Here is a 21,746-nt window from a genome sequence, read left to right on the forward strand (position 1 = left end):
GTAAATAACAGTAAAACTCTCCTTGCAGGGTTGTTGTGGGGATTAAGTGAGATAATTAATATATGGAAAGTGATTTAAAGCATTGTGTAAATAATAATATGTAGGGGTAGAGATAGATAGATATGTATATAAAGTGATTTGTTTTGCACAGGTTTTACTTGTGTTATCTCCCTTTTGATCCTCACAACCCTGCAGTGTAAACGTTATTGTAATTCTCATTCTACAGATGAGGAAACTGAGGCTAGCTGTATTATTATTATTCAGTTAGCCGACAGAGCAACAAACATAACTGGAGATACAAAGAATGAAGTGATCTCTCCTCAGGAAGCTAATATTCCCACTTAACCTCTCCCAGAGCCCTGGTTTCCTCCTCTATAAAAAGAAGGGTTTGGGGGCAGCTAGATGGCACAGTGGATAGAGCACTGTCCCTGGAGCTCAGGAGGACCTGAGTTAAAATCCGGGCTCAGACACAAAACACTCATTAGCTGGGTGACCCTGGGTGAGTCACTAAACCCCATTGCTTAGCAAACAAACAAAAACAAACAAAAAAAGGGTTTGGGCTAGCTGGCCCCTGGGGTCTCCCCTCCAGCAAAGATCCTATGAACACACCAGGACATCACATCAGGATGTGGTGACATCACATCCAGGTACCTTGACGTCACACCGCACACCCTGACATCAAAGCCACATAACACTGAAGTCATTGGCGCCCAGGAGGCCCCGTTCACCTGGAAGAAGGATGAGGTCAGGGAATGAGGCTAGCAACGAAGGAGTGGGAGCTGTAGCTCGTAATCAGACTCTTTCTTGGGTCCCTGACAACGTGACGCCCCCGCCCCCAACCCCAGCAGTGTGGAATCTCTCCCAGCAGGACCAAGGACGCTGGATGGAATGTGCCATTGGCTTATAAAGGAGGGATTGTTCTCCTCTCTCCCCCTCTCCCCACCTACTCCGGCCCCCACCCCCGCCGTCGCCAGTGGAGCCTTCCGTTGCCATGGCTCCGCCTACAACAAACTGGGGCCGGCAGGCAACTTGTGAGCGTGGGCCAGGTAAGTGTCTCGCGCCCGCTGTCTCTGAGCTCCGTGGCTGGCTCTGGGGGACGGTCTCGTGGACGCGAAAGGTGACTCTTCATAACTGTCCTTTCTTTGGCCACAGTTGCGGACACAGCTGTCACGCGTGGCCTCCCGCCCAGCTCCTTTCGGAAGGACCCCCAGGTGCTGGCTTGTCTGTGCCAGGTGGGTGTGTTGGGAATAGATCCACGATCGAAGAGATCTAGAGCCGGGAGGGACTAAGAGGGTCATCGAGGACAAGCCTCTCGTTTTACAGATGGGGAAACCGAGGCATTTCTCGAGAAGTTAAACGAGAGTGCTACTCCCATGATCCCAGCTGAGTTTCACGACAACCCTGTGTAGTAAGCCTATAGGTATCCGCGTTTTGCAGATGGAGAAACTGAGGCACAGAGGGGTGGCGCTTTTTTTTAAAAAGCACTTTACATCTATGATATCAGTTGAACCTCATAACAGCTCTTGGAGGTAAGCCTTGAGTTATAATCATTTCCGTTTTATAGAGGTCACAGACATGCAGGAAGCAAAGGGCATTGGTGATATTTGAATCCAGTTTCTGTGATTCTGTGATACAGAGCTTTCCCCATTGCACTAGGCTGCTCTACCTGGGTTCCTTCAGCCCAGAAGGGCACTCAGTCAATCAACAAACACAGATTAAGCTCTTACATTGGGCTTTTGCTGTTGTTGTCCTTATTGGGTCACGTCCAATTCTTTATCACTATCCACTGTGCCACCTAGCTGTCCTTATAATTTGAGAAAGTGAGAGTTGGAAAGGACCCTGGTAGCCTTCTGTGCCACCATATTGGATAGAGCACTGGACTTAGAATCAGGAAGATTCATTTCCCTTAGTTCAAATCTGGCCTCTAGCTGTGTGACCCTGGGCAAGTCACTTCACCCTGTTGGCCTCAGTTTCCTCATCTGTAAAATAAGCTAGAGAAGGAAATGGCAAATCATTCTGGTATCTTTGCCAAGAAAACCCCAAATGGGGTCACAAAGGACTCTTCTCTCCTTGTTCCACTTCCAAGCAATGACCAGGTCCCATTAGTTCTGTGGGATCCCCCCTCTCCATTCCTGCTAGACCCAGGTCTAGCTTATCTAGTTTGAGTCCCTAAGACCCACTCCCTGCCCTGTCATGCCATCACCCCAATTGTTCCTCCTACTTCCAGATTTCTCCAGTTCCACATCACTGTTCCCAGTAATTTTCCCGCCAAACTGGTCTGATCCAAGAAAACTTCAGTGATCCTCCAAATAAAGTATAAACTCTTAACACTGGCATTCACAATCCTCCAAAATCTACCTTTCTAGCCAAGAGCATTAAGTGGCCCTATGGATGGAGCACTGGGCCTGGAATCTGGAAAACTTGAGTTCATATCTTGTGTTAGACACTGCGACACAGCTGCATGACCCTGGGCAAGTCATTTCACCTCTGTCTGCCTCAGTTTCTTCCACCATAAAATGGGGATAATAAATAATAGCACCTACCTCCCAAGGCTGTTGGGAGAATCAAATGAGATAATTCTTGTAAAGCTCTTAGCACATAGCAGGTGCTATGCAAATGTTAGCTGTTATTATTATTTTCTTCCCATATTCTCCCTTATAGTGAAATTGGATTCCTCTCTCTTCCCTCCTTTTCAGCTTATCTTCTGCCATCCCCTTCTCTCTGTTCTTGCTCATGCCTTTTTGTGCGCTAGAAATGGATTGTGCCCCTGCATTCTCACATCCCCCCACTCCTTCCCATCCTTCAAGGCCCGGTTTAAAGAACATGAAGCCACCCTTGACTTTTCTGGACTTGTCCCTTGCATACATCCAGCTCTTTCATGCATCCTATTTTTCCTTCTGCCATTGGTATAATAGGATTTCCAGGGGTAAGAGACTTTAATCTTCTAGACCCACCCCTACATCTTAGAAATTCAGGCCCTGAAGCTAAGTGAACTGCCCAAGGTTGTTACATCAACTGTGAGCAACAGACTGGACAGTGTAGATTTCTTGAGAGTTAGGATGAGGCTGCACATGGGCCCTCTCTGTCTGTGCCCCCCTGCACTAACACAGTGACTTACATAACTACATTCAGTGAATTGCCGAGCACGGTATGGGCCAGAGAACTGCAGCCTAGTTTATGCCTGAGGGGCAGCACCAGGGACTTAAAGCAGGGCTGGGGTGGGGAAAGGAAGGATCCTGATCAAGAGACCTAAGGTATAAGGAGGAGAGAAGTAGGAAAAAGAAAATAGGAAAGCCAAGGTTAGAAAAGGAAAGAGGGAAAGAAAGGAGGGAGGGAGGAAGGAAGCAAGGAAGAAAGGAAAGGATGGAGGGAGGAAGGAAAGGAGGGAGGGAAAGAGAAAGGAAGGAAAGGAGAGAGAGACAGAGGAAGGAAAGAAGGAAAGGAGAGAGGGAGAAAAGGAGAAATTAAGGAAAGGAGACAGACAGAGGAAGGGAGGGAGGAAGGGAAAAAGGAAGGAAGGAAGGAAAAGAGGGAGGGAAAGAGCAAGGAAGGAAAGGAGAGAGGGACAGAAAAAGGGAGAGAGGGAGGGAGGAAAGAAAGAAGGAAAGGAGGGAGGGAAAGATGAAGGAAAGGAGAGAGAGGCAGAAGAAAGAAGGAAGGAAGGAAGGAAGGAAGGAAGGAAGGAAGGAAGGAAGGAAGGAAGGAAGGAAGGAAGGAAGGAAAGGTTAACAAGGCAGGGATTGATAGTGCTACCAATAGTTGCTTAGTAAGGCAGAAGAGAGGACAGCTAGGTGGCACAATGGATGGAGCATGGAGCTAGAGTTAGGGAGATCTGAGTTCCAATCCAGCCTCAGACACTTCTAGCTATGTGACCCTAGGCAAGTCTGTTTGCCTGTTAACCCTGTTTGCCTCAGTTTCCTCATCTGTAAAATGAGCTACAGAAGGAAATGGCAAACCACTCCAGTATCCTTGCCAAGAAAACCCCAAATGGGGGCACAAAGTGTCAGATATGACGGCAATTACTAAACACCAATAAAGGCAGAAGAAAGGTTCTTTAAAAAAAATTTTTCCACTTTGTGTAATGGCTTCTTTAAGAGAGAAATTTTATGCAGTCCCTTGTAAATCAAAACATGTAGACAGAATGGTCCCAAGATGCCTAAATCTCTGCAGATTCTAGATTTCTGTGACAAAACATGTCACTCAGAAATTCATGGAACTGCCATCCTAAAAATGTCATATAAGTAGTCAGCATATCTCTTGGTCTAAGGAAGCCACAGGTTCACAGACCTGGATCACACCTCAAAATAGATAAATGAAGTATGAATTACAGAGAGAGCCTGGAAGCCAAGAGTCTATTTAGGAAGCTGTTGCAATAGTCCAGGCACAAAGTGATGAATTTGAATGGGGATAATGTGAGTGGGGAGGAGAGAAGACGGATGCATAATGTGCTGAGAAGTCAGAATCGCTGAGACTTGGCAACAGCTTTGATGGAGTGATGGGGGTGGTTTTCTGAGAATTAGGAAAGTGTTAAGGAAGAAACAAATTGCGAGCCTGGGTGACTCTAAGGGGAATGGGAGTTCTCAATAGAAACAACAGAGAACTTTGGAGGATGGGTGGGTTGAGGTGGTAGAGATAAGGAGGCAGGATGGTATAATGGTTAGAGCGCTAGGCTTGGAGTCAGGAAAATCTGGCACAAATCCCACTCCTAACACTTAATAGATCATCAGTCAAAGCAACAAACATTGTGTGTGTGTGTGTGTGTGTGTGTGTGTGTGTGTGAGGCAGTTGGGGTTAAACGGCCTGCCCAGGGTCACACAGCTAGTGTCAAGTGTCTGGGCCTGGATTTGAACTCAGGTCCTCCAGACTCCAGGGCTGGTGCTCTATCCACTGCACCACCTAACTGCCCCAAGCAATAAACACTTATTAAGCACCTAGTATGTACCAGACGCTGTGCTCAGTGCTGGGAATACAAAAATAGCTGTGTCTTCTGAGTGTTGCATGAGCAAGGCCCTCTGTCTCTGGGCTCCGGGCATACTCTCTGGCTGTGCCCCATGCCTGGAATGTGCTCTCCGCTCTGATTACCATTCTCGCCAACTTTCTTTAAGTCTCAACCAAAATTCCACCTTCCACAGGAAGCATCCCCTAAGCCCTCAATTCTAGTGCCCTCCTTTTCATCATGTCCTATTTATCCTGTATATAGTTTATTGGCACATATTTCTTTGCTTGTTCTCTCCCCCATTAAACTGTGAGGTCCTTAAGACAGAGCTTAGCATAGTACCTAGCACACAGTAGGTGCTTAATAAATGCTTATTGACTGACTGATGGTATGCCCCCTTGGCAAACAATCCAACCTCTCTGAACCTCAGTTTCCTCATTTGTCAAATGAGGAGGCTTGTCAGGTCCTTTCTGGTTTTAAATCCATGGTCCTCTGATTCTGTGGTCTCAGTCAATCCTCTTATTGACCTCAAGTAATAAGAACTTTGCATGACTGTTCGGCTACCATGACAAGCCGTACAATTACCTACATATTATAAGTGTCACTCCCAGAAGGATGATCACGGGACTTGCCTAATTGAGGCCTTGGAGAAACCTATTCACCCACAAGCATTAAGTGCCTACTGTTTACCAAGCATTGTGTTAGGAGCTAGGAACATAGAGACAAAATCAAAACAGTTCCTGTCTTCAAGGAGTGACATTCTTCTGGAAGAAACCACATATGTACATATCAGTAAATATAAAAAATGCAAATATACACATGACAGGATCCCTGCTTAATGAATCATATTGTCTGGGTCTCTGGTAGGCAACTCTAACTCCACATGTCCGGAACGGAACCCAGGATCTTTCCCCTGAACACTCATTCCACCCCTTCTTACCCAGAGGCAGCCAGGTGGCACAGCAGAGAGAGCCCTGGACCTGGAGTCAGGAAGATCTGAATTCAAATCCAGCCTCAGACACTTACTAGCTATGTACCCCTGAGAAAGTCACTTAACTATTTGCCTTAGTTTCCTCAACAGAAGAATGGGCATAATAATGGTACCAGCGACCTCCCAGGGCTGTTCTGGGGATCAAATGAGATATTTGTGAAGTGCCTCGCAGAGTACCTGGCATATTTGTTGGTCACTCATTTCAATCACGTTTGACTCTTTGTGACTCCATGGATCTCTGTCCATGGGGTTTGCTTGGCACAGAAACCACTGGAGTGGTATGCCATTCCCTTCTCCAACGGCAAACAGAAGTTAAGTGACTCAACCATCGTCACACAGCTCAGAAGTTTCTGAGGCTGGATTTGAACTCAGGTGTTGCTGACTCCAAGCCCAGGGCTGTCTCCACAGCGCCACCTGGCTGCTTGATCAGGCACTTAATAAATGCTTGTTTTTTTCTTCCTCCCCTCCATTTAGGTAAACTTTTTCTGTCCTGGCCATCACCATCCTTCCAGGCACCCAATGTCAGAATCCTTCCTCCCTCCTGCTCTCCCCATAGCTATTTGGGTATGACACCTTGCCAGTTTTCCCTCTGCCTATTTCAAATCCTTCCCCATCTCTCTACTCACATGGCCCTCATCCGAATGCAGGCTGTCCTCATTCCTCTTTGGGTCTCTGCTGTGAAGTGTGTCACCTCCAGGCAGGAGGTGATAGAGGTCTAGTCTCTTCCATTTGACAGCCCTTCCTAGTTCAGGGTTAATTCCCTCAGCCAGGGATGCTTCCTTGGCTTACCATGATCACTGCTAATTCAGCCACTTAACACTTCCCAGACTCCTTGTGGAGTTTTTATGCACAGGAGAACCTTAGGACCACAGTACAATGGGTTTTGTTCCCTCAGGCAAGTTTGTTATTTTTAGCGGCCCCTTCAAATGCATTGGAACTGCTCAAGTCTCCCACCCTTTCTAAGGTGTGGAATGTTTGTTTGACCTCCAGAGGTCCCTGGGACAGATTTTATATTTGATCTTGTAGGAGTTTATTGAGCAGAGAGGTGACCTAGTCAGACCTGTACTTTAGGAAGATCATTTTGGCATCTATGGGAAGGATGGATTAAAGATGGGGAAGGGCTTAAGATAGGGAGGCCAATTAGAAGGCTATTGCACTTAGAAAGCAGTCTGGCAGAAATTAGGCTTAGACAAACATCTTACACCGTGTTACATGATAAATTCAAAATAGATCTGTGATGTAAATATGAAAGCTGATACCACAAAAATTAAAAGAAAAGCAGAACATATACCTTTCACAATTAGGGGCAGGAGATGTATTCTTAACCAAACGAGGGATAGAAGCAAGTATAAAAGAGAAACCAGATCATTATGATTTCAAAAATTGAAAAACTTTAGAAGAAAGTTAACATATCTGAGGCAGTTGATAGCACATTGGTTAGAGTGCTGGGCCTGTAATCAGGAAGACCTGAGTTCAAATGTGGCCTCAGACACAAACTGTGTAACAATGGGCAAGTCATCTAGCTTTTCTGGGGCTCAGTCTCCTCATCTGTAAAATGAGAAAAATAATATCCACAGTACCTGTCTCACAGGGTTGTTATGCAGCTCAACTCAGATGTCACCTAAGGGAAACTTTTGCTGATTTTACAGAGGCAGCTAGGGTGCTGCAAAAGATAGATGCCTGGACCTTGAGTTCAGATCTTTGATCCAGGGTCACTGGCCTCCTGGCTGCTCTACAAACAAGACAATCCATTTCTTGGCTTCTGGCATTTTTTCTGGATACCCTCCATGCCTGCTTGGACCACTGACCTCCTTGACTTTCTTTGAGTCCCAACTAAAAACCCACCTTTTACAGGAAGCCTTCCTTAACCCCTCTTAATCCTAGTACCTTCTCTCTGTTACTTATTTCCTGTTTATCCTGAATCAAGTTTGCTTTGTACATGTTTATTTGTATGTTGTCTCCCCTTTAGTTTGTGAGCTCCTTAGGGATGAGACCTGTCTTTTGCCTTTTTTTTTTTGGTAGCCCCAGTGCTTAGCACAATGCCTGACACATAGTAGGCTCTTAATAAATATTTATTGACTGATAGGTCTGGGGATACATAGATTAGCATGAAACAGCCACTCAAGGAGCTTACAACACATACACATGAAAACAAAATAAATATGAAGTGATTTGTTTAATGGGACAGGGAACTAGCAGCCATGGGAGGATAAGGAGAGACTTCATTTGGACACTTTTAAGAAATATAGAGGTTCTAAGAGGCAGAGGTGAGGAAGAGAGCACTACAGGCATGGAAAAGAACCCAAGCAGAACCACAGAGATTTATCACGGAACAGAAGGTAGGGCTGGGGTTTGGTTAAATCAATCAATCAAATCACCCCACCTAAAGTAAACTATACAATGCCATAACCTGATTTCTTAATCAGGTGAGAACAGCTCTTATTTGAGTGGAATCAATCAAAGGCATTCCAACAAAGTATTACAAAGTCCCCAATTCCTTTAGAGATCCTTGAAAGCCATTGGATGAACCGATGTGACATTGCACGTAAATTATGTTTGTACTGGTTGAAGAGACTCTGCCATACCTTGTGGGTTTTGTATAAAATAGCAGACCAATTCAGAACTGGAGGATATATGTGTCTAAGAGGAGAGAGAGCCAAGCCAAAGAGAAGGAAGGAATCACTTGGGGAAGAGAAGAATCCCAACCTCAATCACGGATTGAAGATATTGTAAGCTTTGAAGGGTTCAGAGGATTTGGACTCTTTCTTTGGCATTGTAGAACACGGGTCCCTTTGGCATACCTGGCACAATGGCTGCCCACAGCAGCTGTATTGGGAGTAAAGTGAAAGCTAGAAACACTAAGGTTTCATTATTCTACAATGAACCAAACAGAAAAGCCACATTGTACCTAAGGGGTATGAGTAAATACCCCACAAGAGGGAGAAAAGGACTTCTAGAAACCAAGAGCCCTTTGCTACATGTGCACTCTGAGCTTGAGACGACTTTCTCTTGGACTCTGCATATTCTTAGGGAAGAGCGAGGCAACAGACTTTTGGTGGGATGTTTTGTACCAACTGTTCTCACTATATCATCTTACCAATTGCCCCCTTCTAAAAGTGAATAAAGTCTGGCTGACCAATTGATATCAAATCATAATCATGAAGGAAGCACACTGGTGGGGGCTCATGAGCAGTAGCTCTAGGAAAAAAGAAAAAACATTACAACCCTTCAGTGCTAGATTCTGAGGCAATAAGAGGCATCCATCTGAGCTGTGGGGACACCAGCCTACCAGGGTGACTGGGCAGTTGGGAAAGTAGCTAGAGAGCCTACATGTGCTGCAGTACTATGGGAGTAGACCTGTTTGGTTACATTGGAGAGTGTAATGTGTAATAAGTCTGGAAAGGTAGGTTGTATAAGTTTGTGAAGGGTTTTGAATGTCAGACACAGTGGTTCGTGTTTGATCCTAAAGGTGAGTGCTTAATAAATGCTTGTTGCTGGAACACTTCCAGCACTTACTAGTGTGTGACCATGGTCAAGACACTTAAATTCTTTGGGTCACAGTTTCCCCATCTATAAAATGGAGATAATAACAACTACAATACTCATCTCATGCGTTGTTATAAGACTTTTAAAGCACTTCGTGAAATTTAAAATTTTATACAAGTGCCAATTATTGTCATTGTTACTACTATTTTAAGAAGAGATTTTTTTCAAGGGCATCAAAATAGTGAGCTAAATGGTTTCATTTAGTCACCTTAAGATGAAATGTGTGTGGGGGACAATTTTATATTGGGGACAGTTTTTAAGGTGCACCTCAAATCACCAGCAAGGTGATTTATGATATTCACAAAAAAAATGCATCAGTGCTAGAAAGAACAATGCAGCCATCATAATGGAAGTCTTGGGAAATTAATTGGGAAATGATATAGTGGAAGCCCTGTTAATACTAGACTAAGGTAGCTGTCAAAATGAATGGCAAGCAAAGGGAAAAAGGTACATTGAATAAAAAGTAAGCACAAGCAATAATAGTCATAACTCACATTTGTAGAATGCTTCAGGGTTTACAAAGGGCTTTCCCTTGCAACAACCGTATGAAATAGGTAGAAAATATATTATGAAATTTTATGTGGGCCTTTAATGTAAAGAATAGATCTTAGCTCCTTCTCCTTCACTTGCTACATTAGAGTCCATTTTCTCAAGCTATTTGTCATCGTGTTCACTTTAGGTCTTGTGTTTCAAGATTCTCTGAGACTGTCCTGATTTATGCCTACCTTGTATACTAAATAACCCAGGACCAAGTAGATTGACCATTAAAAGTCTTGGGAAAATGCCCAAACTTAGGAGATTAATATTCAAGACATTACCCATTATAGAATGAGAAGAGAAACTCAATTTGGTTGGAGTGCAATAGGAATTCGGTGTTATCTCAAAGATGAACTGGACATCTTTCCTTTATGGCTTAGAGGACAGCATTAAGAACCAGCCCTCTTCTGCCCCATCTCTGCCCCATTATCATCCTCCCCTGCCCCACCATGATTTGTAAGCTTTGAATATAAATGGTTATTAGGAAGCTCATTACTCAGTAGGTTTTTCTTTAATACCAAATGATAAATTAATGGAACTTTTTTAGTCTGATGAATTTTAAATGCTGTTTTCTTTTTATTAAAATGAGCTCCTCTTACAATGTGTTTTGACATCATTGTTTTAAATGAAACAGATGTGTAAGGTCTCTTTCTAAAGCTCTGTTTACCCATTGAATCTTTGATTGGAAACTGTCTTCTAATTTCTTAACTTATCCTAACAGTTTGTAAAAATCCTACTAACGCACTGCCAATTCCAAGACAGCAGGTGAATCAGTTCCAATCAGTTTCTTGATGGAAGAAAAAGGGTTTTTCCCTTCCAAGGCATCATTAAAAATCCCAACCTATAATGTGTATGATGATTGCCCAACTGTGGCTGTCTTCTTCCTATGCATGTGGTCTTCTTAATCCATTTGATTAGTACTGAAAATATGGCATGAGGAAGATGTACTAAATATTCATTTTTTCTTTTCCTAGTTTATTTCTGACTTACCAACACAGAAGGTACTGGATTATTCCCAGAGGAACAGATGGCTGATTTCCGTTTTCAGGACAAAGATGATTTAACAGAAATCATTTCAAATCTGGAAGAATTCAAGAGAGGTGGAGTCTGAAATGATTTACTAATTATAAATTCAAACGAAAGATGCATATCAATAAGTGTGCAACTTGTTCTGTTGGAGAAGATATAGAAGAAGAATACTTGGGCCCTATGCCCCTGTTTCTATCTCTTTCCAATTTTCCATAGTAAATTATAGGGTGATAGGGATCTTAGATGACATTGAGTCTGACCCCCTCATTTTGCAATGAGGAAACTGAGGAACAGAGAGGTTAAGTAATTTGCCCAGGGTCACATTTGGGCCTTCCTGACTCAAAGTTCAGCCCCCCTGTAAAAATTAGTAAAAGTTTCTCTTAGGAGGTGGTGCCTGAGGTGAGCTATATAGTAACCCTAGGTAGTATTATCCCTATTTCACAGATGAGAAAACTGTTGCTCCTAGTCCAGCACTCTTCTCTACTGTGCTGCCTACTTGCCAACCAGGAAGATAATTTTAATTCACGTACCAGGTATTTATCAAGTTGAGTTACATGATCTACACCACTTGTCACTCAACGCTCTTTGAGAATCCACCCTTGGACTTGGATGTTGGTAGCCATGGGTAATGTGACAGTGGGGAGGGGATTTCCCTTTCTCTGCCTGGTCTCCCATTTTTATAACATGCTTTGGTTGATCCATTTGGTTTCTAAAAATCATCATAAACAAGAATTGGGTCAGGCTATCTAAGGGACAGAGAGTTTCCTGAATAATTCCCATTAAGGTCAGAGTTTGGCTCTCAAACGTGTAGGTAATTTATAGGCTTGTAGATTGGGAATTGGAAGGGACCTCAGAGGCCATCTAATTATGGTTCTATAGTCCTATTTTTTAAGGCCTTATTGTTTCTTCTTCTTTTTAAATCATTGTCACTTCCCACTGATTCTCCTCTCCTCTCCCTCCATCTTGCCCATCCCCACAGAACTTTCTCATATGACAAAGTCAAGCAAAACAAATCAACCCATTGGCCAGCCAGATCTGTAATGCTGAAAGGGACCTTAGACACCATTGAGTACAATTTATTCATTTTATAAATGAGGAAACTGAGGCACAGAAAGTTTTTTTTTAAAGTAAGTTTCTCAGGGCAGCTAGGTAGCACAGTGGATAGAGCACCCAGCCCTGAAGTCAGGAGGACCTGAGTTCAAATCTGACCTCAGACCAAAACACTTGACACTTAGTAGCTGTGTGACCCTGGGCAAGTCACTTAACCCCAATTGCCTAAAAATAAAAAAAAGAAAGTTTCTCAGGGTCACACAGTTACTCATTACATGCCCACAGTCCATCAGTTGTCTCTTCTAAGAGATGGGAGACAGGCTTCACTAACAGTTTGAATTCAACATTTCAACTTGGCTTTCTTTTAAAATTTTATTATTAATTTATTTTTTACATTAAAAAAAGTGCTGAATTCCAAATCCTCTCTCCTCCAGCCCCTCTCCCACCCACTGACAAGGCAGGCAGGCAGTATGAAATCAGTTATACAGGTGATATCATGCAAAACATTTTTCCATATTGGTCATATCACCAATATAAAAGCATGAAGAATAAAGTGAGAAAATTATGCTTCAATCTGCAATCAGAGTTCATCAGCTTTTTCTCTGGAGGTGGATAGCATTTTCCATGATGAGTCCTTCCAAACTGTCTTTGTATTGATCAAAGTGGCTATCAACTTGGCTTTTTGGAGAATACACGTATGTGGAGTTGGGTGTGGGCTATTCTAACCCTAACTGCTGGTTGTTTCTCCTTCTAACCATCATTGCCCGTAGTAGAGACTCAGTCAGTCTTTGTTATAGGAATGGTGAGCCCAGAGCCGATCTTAACCCTGGGGCTGTCTGTCTATCTGCCCCACTCCCATCCTGTTTATAGACATAGCAGGATGCTGTCTGCACCCACAGAACTCTTCTTTGGGCATCCCACACTCACAGATGAGAGCCACGGAATATTATAGCTGGAGGGGAACTTAGGGGTAATTCAGTCCAACCCCATCATTTGGCAGAAGAGGAAACTGGGCCCCAGGGGGAAGTGACTTGCCCAAGGTCACAGGATTAGTAAGTAGCAAAGCTAGGATTTGGACCTAAGTCTTCCATGCAATGTTTGTTTTTTCCTCCCTAGGTTCTAATGCCTTATTAACACTTCAATGTTTTAAATATGTGTAATGCTGACATGGGCACCTCTTCCTTACTAGGACAGGTCATAACCACTTTATGATCCACTGGACAGTGTTTGAGAATTACTGTGTCTAGAAAGCTCATCCACTATGACTTCCCTGCTAATGATTTAGCTAGACTGGACCTTAGATGCCAGGCAGACAATCTTATCACTAGATCCAGAACCAGCATTCCACTAGTATAGCTTTCAAGATACTTGGACTTGTCTCTACACCATGATGAGCCATAGAAAAAGGAATTAGAGAGGCAGTGTGTTACAATGGATAGAATACTGGACTTGGAGTCAGAAAGACCTAGGTTCAAATCCCACCTCAGATAACTCTCTAGCTGTGTGATCTCCAAACAAATCACAACCTCTTTGTGCCTCTGTTTCTTTGATGGAGTCTGACCAGAAGACTTCTAAAGTCCCTCCAAGCTCTAACTCTATGACCTGATGAATTGATTGGAGGGAGGGCCCAATAATTAATCAATCAATAAACATTTATTATGCATCTACAGGGGGTAGAGCTCTGGGCCTGGAATCAGGAAGACTTATCTTAGCCTCAGACACTTCCTTGCTGTATGACCCTGGGCAAGTCCCTCAACCCCTGTTGGCCTCAGTTCCTTATCTGTAAAATGAGCTGAAGAAGGAAATAGAGACCCACTCCAGTAGCTTTGCTAAGAAAACCCCGAATGGGGTCACAAAGAGTCAGACAGGACTGAAACAACTGAATATGACATGACTGTGTGCCAGGTACTATGCTAAGCCTAGGGGTACAAAAAGAGACAAAAGACAGTCTGTGCCCTCAGGGAGCTTACAATCTAATGGGGAAGACAACATGCAAACAAATATATAGAAAGCAAGCAATATACCAGATAAAGAAGAAATGATTAATGGAGGAAAGGCTCTGTAATTAAGAGAGGTTGGGGAAGGCTTCCAGCAAAAGATGGGATTTTAATTGGAACTTCAAGGAAGCCAGGGAGGCCAGTAAGGGGAGCAGGAGATAAAGAGCATTCTAGGCAAGGGGAACAGTCAAAGAAAATGCCCAGAAATTGTATTTGTTTCCATCTTTTGTCACGCTGGTTGTGTTCAGTCATTTCAGTCCTATCCAACTCTTCATGACCCTATTTGGGGTTCTCTTGGCAAGGATACTGGAGCAGTTTGCCATTCCCTCCTCCAGCTCATTTCACAGATGAGGAAACTGAGACTGACAAGGTTAAGTGACATGCCCAGGGTCACCCAGCTAGGAAGTGTCTGAGGCTGGATTTGAACTCAAGATGAGTCTTCTTGGCTTGTTGCTCCAAGCATTGTGGCACCACCTACCTGCCATCATGGTAGTAAAAGGTAGCTAGAGAAGGGAGCTCTTATCAGTGTAATTCTGCCCCTCCTGATCTTGAGAGTTGCCTAGTGTATGGCCTGTATGTATGAGAGGAAGGATTTGAACACAGGTCTATCTGACTCAAGCCAGCCTTCAATCCATGAAAAGACCGTGCTGCCTCTCCTCAGAAATATTTAGTGAAAATATCCTGATATATTTTTTATGTTGCAAGTTGTGTGAATAAACAATACTTATTCTTACATGCCAGCAGTGGAAAAGGTTTTCTTGTGCTATGTGCCCCAGAATTATCAGTGGACTGGCAGACCTGTCTAATATAAACCACATGCTCTTAGTGCTTGTATTTGATTGGCCCGTGGCAGCTGTATGAAGAGGTAGAGAGCGTTGTCTCTTTCCCTTCCCAAGAGGAAAATGGCTCATCTGTGCCTAATAACAAGGAATTTTTGTTCTATGCAGAAATGAAGCTTTGACAATGTCATTTCTTTGAGTTTTCTGCATTTTGACCTGTTGGTCCTCTCCTACCTCCCAAAACGTGATGTTGGCCATGCTCCTTTCCCCCATTTCAGGAACTGACTCCCTTCTCTTCTCCGTCTCTTGATATTTTTCCCTTCCTGAGGTGGATTCACTCCTCTGGCACCTCTGCTATGAAGCCTCTCCTTTTCTACCCAACCTGAAGTGATCCCTCCTTCTATTGGTCTCTCCTCCTTTCAATCCCTCCTTCTTTCAATCTCTTTGACCTCTCCGATGTACTTAATCACGTCCTAACTTTTTAAAAAATTATTTGTGGACACATCTTCTCCCCACCAGTAGATCATAAGCTCCTTGAAGGCAGGTATTATATGCGTGTGTGTATTTGGGTCCCATCTTCTAGCACAGAGCCCTGCACGTAGTAGGCACTTAATAGATCTCTGCTAAATAAAATTAGATACTAGAGTTTCACATTTTAATGTTCCCTATACTTTCACTTCTAAAAACAGATGGATTTGGTGACTTACCAGGTGAGAAGGAAAGCGATATCATTTCCAAGAAGACCGACAAGAAAGCTTCCTTTGACTTTGGATGGTAATTGACCTGATACATACTACTACCCATTTTTTCCCCCTTTTTTTAATTAAAATTTTTTTTATTTTTTCCATATGCTTTTGAGTTGAAAATTTTTCTCCCTTTTCCTCCCTGCCCCCACCCTCCCCAAGACGGTGCACAATCTGATATAGGCTTTACATTTACATACCCATTAAACATATTTTCACATTACTACTACCCATTTTTTAATGACTGTTGTTGTCATTACAAGGTACTAGAGGTCTGCTGGAGCCAGCTATTGAATTTTCAATGGGAGCATTTGTACCTTGGGCAGCTAGGTGCACATTGAATAGAGCACAGGTCCTAAAGCAAGAAAAACCTGAGTTCAAATTTGACCTCAGATACTTCCTAGTTGTGTGAACCTGGGCAAGTCATTTCAGCCTGTTCCTCAGTTTCCTCTTATGTAAAATGAGCCACAGAAGGAAATGTCAGCCCCCCCCCCCATATCTTTGGCAGGAAAACCCCAGATGGGGTCACAGGGGTCAGACACAAGTAAACATCAATAATAAACATTTACACCTTGGAAATCAGTACTCACTACAGATCAGAGCTTGCCTTATTGTTTTGTTGATTGCCTAGATTTAAGAAAATGATGAAGAAAATGTCACTAACTCAGTTTAAACTTAAGGCTGGTTGTGAAATATTTAACAGCACACTACTGAATACATCTTCCTTTTTTTTTTTAAGAGGGAGTGATTTGGTTTATGCTATTCTGAAGCTCATGGAATATGACATTATCTAGTAACATTGACCTGGACGTTGTGTGCCCATTGTGAGGTTGAGTTTTGTGGGGAGGGCTAACAGTGGAAGAATGTTAGATTTGAAACCAGAAAGACCTGGGTTCAAATCCTTCCCCCAGTGCTTGTGCCCCCAGTGCTTGTGAGACCATGTGCATAAATCTTGTAGCTGTTCCATGTGTTATCAATAAAATGTGTTATCTATATCCCTCATCTATATCTTATCTATAAAATAGGAACAGTCATACCTGGAGCACCTTCCACAGAGAGTGGTGAAACAAGATAGTGTGTGTAAAGGACTAGGTGAACCTCTTGCATACTATCTGTAAAAATATCTTTATGATTATAATTATTCACTTTCGAGTCATCAACCAAGAGCATTGCTCCTTTGGTAAAGGAAACATGCTTATTTGGGGCTAATAAAAATAAGACCATTTGAGCTTGTATAGTATTAATATCTATCATCTTATTTGAATCTCACAGTGACTTTGGGAGATAGCTAAAAGAAGACTTTATTATGTTGTTATCGTTATTGTTCAGTCATTTTTCTCAGTTATTGTCCGACTCTCTGGGAGCCTATTTGGGGTTTTCTTGGCAGAGATACTGGAGCAGTTTGCCATTTCCTTTTCCAACTCATTTTTACAGATGAGGAAACTGAGGTAAACAGGGTTGAGTGACACAGCTACAAAGTATCTGAGGCCAGATTTGAACTCAGGAAGATGAGTTTTCCTGACTCCAGGCCAGTGCTGTATACACTATGGCACCACCTAGCTGCCCCACACTTTATTATACTCATTTTATAGGGGAAGAAACTGAAATTTAGAAAGATTCATGGATTTGGCCAAGATTTGTGGAGGACATAAGATTAAAACTCACATTTCCTGATTCCTCTTCCACGACTAATATATTTGATTATTATCTCTGAAGCTGTTAACTTTTAAAAATTTGTTATCATAATTGACAAATGAATTGTGGGAAGAGGGGACTTTACTCATGATTTGTCCTAATGATCAAATCTAACATCACAGATTCTTCTCCAATGTGATCTTTTCCTAGAATCCTAGAAGTGGAAATGTGGTAGGGTGGAAAAGGGTCGTAGACAACAGGGTTGAGGATGTTTGAAAAATACTGCCCTTCCCCTGCCTCACAAGTACCTGATGAACAATTAATCCGTGGGGATTTAGCTAAAGAACATCCCCAACTATAGAATTCATTGGCTCATAGCGTTTAGAGGTAGAAGGTACCTTCAAATGTTCTAGTGCCATCTCTTCATTTTATGGATGAAAAAAATAGAAGCCAAGAGCAGGGACCGTTTGCCCCCAGGTCCGTAGGCAGCAAATAACAGAGTCATCATTTGATTTCCTTCTTAATCGTGTGAATCACCAGCATTGCTAACCATGCCCAACCTATCACCCATAACTGAAGATATTTTTCTTTCATTTTAAGGAAATATAAGAAAAAGAATGTCCCAACAAACAGGAAGAAGAAAGTCACTTACAAAGACAGAGTTCGCACCTTACATCTGCGAAGAAACATAAATAAACTGGATAGAATACATGAGGAAAAGAAATTTTTCCTTTTGAAAACCAAGTGAGTGTCTTTTAGTGAGGAAAACTTCAGGAAGGGACTGGAGGTTTGCTCTGAGAAAGTCTGCTCTAAGCACCCAAAGGACTTAGAGGGCTCATTCCCACCTGCCACTGCTTTGCAGTGTCCCAGTGGAGACAGCCGATGTACAGGGATGAGGGAATATTGCAATCAGTACTATTAAGGTTCTCTCTAGCAGGGGCTCAGCTATAAGCCCATGGGAAATTATGAGCTCCTGTTGTGACACATTGCTTTGAGGAGTAGGGGAAGACTTTGGGGGGATGATAATGAGAATTCTAGAATTGTGGATCCTCTCTCTCTCTCTCTCTCTCTCTCTCTCTCTCTCTCTCTCTCTCTCTCTCTCAGAGACCCTGTTTTTTGTGATGAGGATAGGCTCCATAAAATAGTCCCTTCTTACTTCTCCCCTCCCATTCCCCCACCACACCACCATATGGCTTTTTTCCCCACCCATTCCTCAAACTGGAAAAAATCCCTCTTATCAGGAGGCCTCTAAAATAGGGAGGAAGGAAGGTAAGCCGTATTCTCCAACTCTCTACCCAACAGCCTAAAGCTAAGTTTATTTAAACCTTCTCCTCCTTGTCAGACTCAGAGGGCATAATTAGTCCATTAAGAATAGTATAAAGGGATGCTGAATGCTGATTGTTGCCAGGGATATGTGCCTGGAGACAAAAAAAAAAAATACCCAGCATAGCAGCGATTAGGGGGACTCTGAAGAGACCAGCCTTTCCACAGGCCGTGTTGGTGGAGTGGCTTCTCTGATATTTCCCTGGGAATCATGGAGCAAATGACTTGAAAGTAATGTTAGCATACAAACCTCAAAGATGTTAAAATTTTATTTCTAAAGCAGCAAGTGAGAAGGAGAGACTAGAAAAATCAAGCTCATTCTCTGTTGTTTGGCAGTCCCCAAATTCTACCTCTTTTAGGTACACTGAGCTATGTGTGTGGGGGCAAGAAGACTCATAAAAGAGAGCTTCTGGGCCATGAAACTCTAACAGGTTAGAGCTTTTCTCTCTCTGCCTGTAACTGTGTGGCCCAGAATCCTCCTTGTCCAAAGCACCCAGAGATGAAGGGAGGGAGGGAAAGAAGGAAGGAAGGAAGGAAAGAAGGAAGAAAGGAAGGAAGGAGCATTTATCTAGCATCTATTATGTGCTTATTGTGTTAAGTGCTTAGGACAGCCAAATAATAAAGGGAAAGAAAGAAGAAAGGAAAGAGAGAGGGAAGGAAGAAGGGAGGGAAGGAAGTAAGCGGGAAGGAGGGAGAAAGGAAGGAAGAAAGGAGCATTCATTTAGCACCTCATATACTTACCACTGTGCTAAGTGCTAAGGATAGCTATGTGATGAAGGAAGTAAGGAAGGAAGGGAGGGAAGGGGTGGGGGAGGGAGAAAGGAAGGAGTATTTATCTAGCACCTACTATGTCTTCACCACTGTGCTAGTGCTGAAGATGGAAATATGAAAGCAAGAGTCTCTGTTCTCAAGGCACTTGAATTTTAGGGGGGAGATGACAATAATAGGAGGGTGTCGCTGCAGGGCAAATGGAAAGGTCCCACAGGTAAAGCAGAGGGTGATGAATCTCTGTCAGTGTCATTTCCATTGATAAGAGCCTCTCCTTTCCTGATGTCGGACCACTTGGTAGTACCCAGCTGTTTGGTGGCATGAGCTCTCTTTTCCATGTCTTTGGTAGCTGTGGCTGCCAAGGGCTCAGGGGCTGCCACACCTGCAGAGCACTTCTCAGGGCACGTTTCTGCAGCAATGATACTCCCATGGACAACAGCTTTGAGGCTCAGGTCCGGGGTGGCGGTGGTGGCCCCAAAGACAGTCCTAATTCCATGTATGATGCTGAGTGGTGAAACACACAAAGGAGTAAGTGAAGCTGTATAATTCTTAGCACATTGAACAACATGTCCCTTTCAGAGAAGTTTTAGTGGCTCCAAGATCCCAGGAGTGTTTTCTGGTGCCACCTGGATCATGTCAGGTGGAGCTTCTGGGGAGCACTCTGTGAGCCAGACAGCATAGTCAGCAATATAGCCCCCTGGGTCTGTGAGTGGAGGAAGAGTTTCTGAGCCATCAGAGAGGACAAGAGATGATTGGCAGGAGACATCTATAGTTTGATTTGTCGCAGTACCCCTGGCTTCCCAGGGTGGATAGAGAGCTGGTCTTGGCATCAAGAAAGACCTGGGTTCAAATCTTCCTCTGATACCTTACTGGCTGTGTAACCCTGGGCAAGTCAATTAACATCTCTGTGCTCTAGGCAAATCTCTAAGACTGTCAACTGCAGAGAAGTTTCTAAGCTACAATAGTAGAGGGAGATTCCTTTTTGGGAGTTCCTGACACCAATAAAATCACAGGTCTGAGCCAAAAAAAAAAAACCCAAACAAACCCAAAAGCAAAACACCCAATTTCAGCACCATCCACCACCATTTCTCTCCTGCCCTTCCTTTCCTGCGTGCAAGTAGAAATGCCATCCTCCCTCCCTTTCCTCCTCTCCCCAAGGGGCCTCTCCCTCCAACAAGAAGAAGAAGCTCAAACAGCAAGCTAAATCTTTGACTTCCATTCCAGACAGGATCTGGATGCGTCTTTGCAGCGGATAGAATCGATTCAGAAGCAGAAAGTTCAAGTGGAGACTGAAATACAGATGGAGAAAGAGGCCCACAACAGGTGCGTAGAGATGCTCACTCTGCCTGACTCCTCATGAAGGAATCAGTGGCGACGAAGGCCTACGAAGCAACAGCCACCTTGTTCTTTCTTCAGGAGATGCTCGATAGCATCGGAAGAAATAAAACATGTGTTTATCCATCAAGTTGTATAAGTTGTAGGTCAGCAGCTGATAACCTAGTCATTTTTGTTAAGACAAAAAAAATCCCAGCATGTTCTTTTGGGGGGACCTTGGAGTTAGCATTAGACTGCTGACCCCTGAGAATAGCTAGAGCATGGCAGCTCTCAGGAGCCTAACGGGAATGTAAACCATCCTTCCTACGGTTATTGATCCGCAAAAAGAACACTTAGTGCACCTCTATGGGGAATTTTCATTTAGCAAGGCTGCTTGGGGTCATGGAAAGAGCCCCAAACCAGGGCTCAAGAGGTCTGTTTTCCAGTCCTGATTTAGTCACTTATCTCGTTGATGAGAAGAGTGGAATGATACCATTCGATTGGCAGAAAGTCACTTTCCCCTCTGGCCCTGCATTTTCACTTCTGTAAAATGAGGGGATGAATTAGATAATTACCGAGACCCCTTCCATTCCTGATGTCCCATGACGTTGTGTAAGTGATGGTGTAGTACAGTTGGCATCTTTGCTGGGACCGAGAATTTGGGCAATCTGATTGAAAGCCATTACGTTAACATAAATTGGGAAACATTTCCAATGTGCATCTCAGCCTGAAGGCTTGGGGATTATTTCTCCATTTAGCGTGTGAGATTTTCCCATTCAACGTTCCCAACGTCTTCCTTCCTTCCTCTGATTTGGCCATGCAGTGCAGCTGTGTTTCGTCTACAAGCAATGCTCCGACGTCTGTGCACCGAACTGGAGCATGAGAAAGAACTGGAGGTGAAAATTTCTTCGATTCTAAAAGAAAAAGAGTAAGTTCAGAAATGGGATGGGACGGAAGGGCTTGGGGTTCACTGCAGCCTTCTGTTAATCAGCAGGGCTGCACACTCTAAGGGCTAAAGCCTCTTATTAATTCATTTGAAGGAGAAAAAAAAACAGTTTGTAAATGGGAGCAGTGGACTTCGAGTCAGGAAGACCCAAG

The 21,746-nt window shown here is 43.4% G+C and overlaps 1 protein-coding gene across 4 annotated transcripts in view; it reads left to right on the forward strand.

Annotated features, from left to right (window-relative positions):
• Positions 1–761: 761 nt before the first annotated feature.
• Positions 762–21,746, forward strand: part of CFAP74 (cilia and flagella associated protein 74) — a 125,354-nt gene continuing 104,369 nt past the window's right edge. Inside the window, exons 1-7 of one of the 4 annotated variants that reach the window (XM_020975933.2) lie at positions 762–1,046; positions 1,153–1,232; positions 10,985–11,110; positions 15,555–15,639; positions 17,844–17,987; positions 20,559–20,657; positions 21,472–21,576. In XM_020975933.2, coding sequence (XP_020831592.1) covers positions 11,038–11,110; positions 15,555–15,639; positions 17,844–17,987; positions 20,559–20,657; positions 21,472–21,576 — 506 coding nt within the window. In that variant the 5' untranslated portion in view covers positions 762–1,046; positions 1,153–1,232; positions 10,985–11,037. The other 3 variants (XM_020975941.1, XM_020975948.2, XM_020975926.2) reach the window with 3 other exon arrangements.

This window comes from Phascolarctos cinereus, unplaced genomic scaffold, assembly GCF_003287225.1.
Source record: "Phascolarctos cinereus isolate Bilbo 61053 unplaced genomic scaffold, phaCin_HiC Scaffold_726;HRSCAF=1367, whole genome shotgun sequence".
Lineage (NCBI taxonomy): Eukaryota > Metazoa > Chordata > Mammalia > Diprotodontia > Phascolarctidae > Phascolarctos > Phascolarctos cinereus.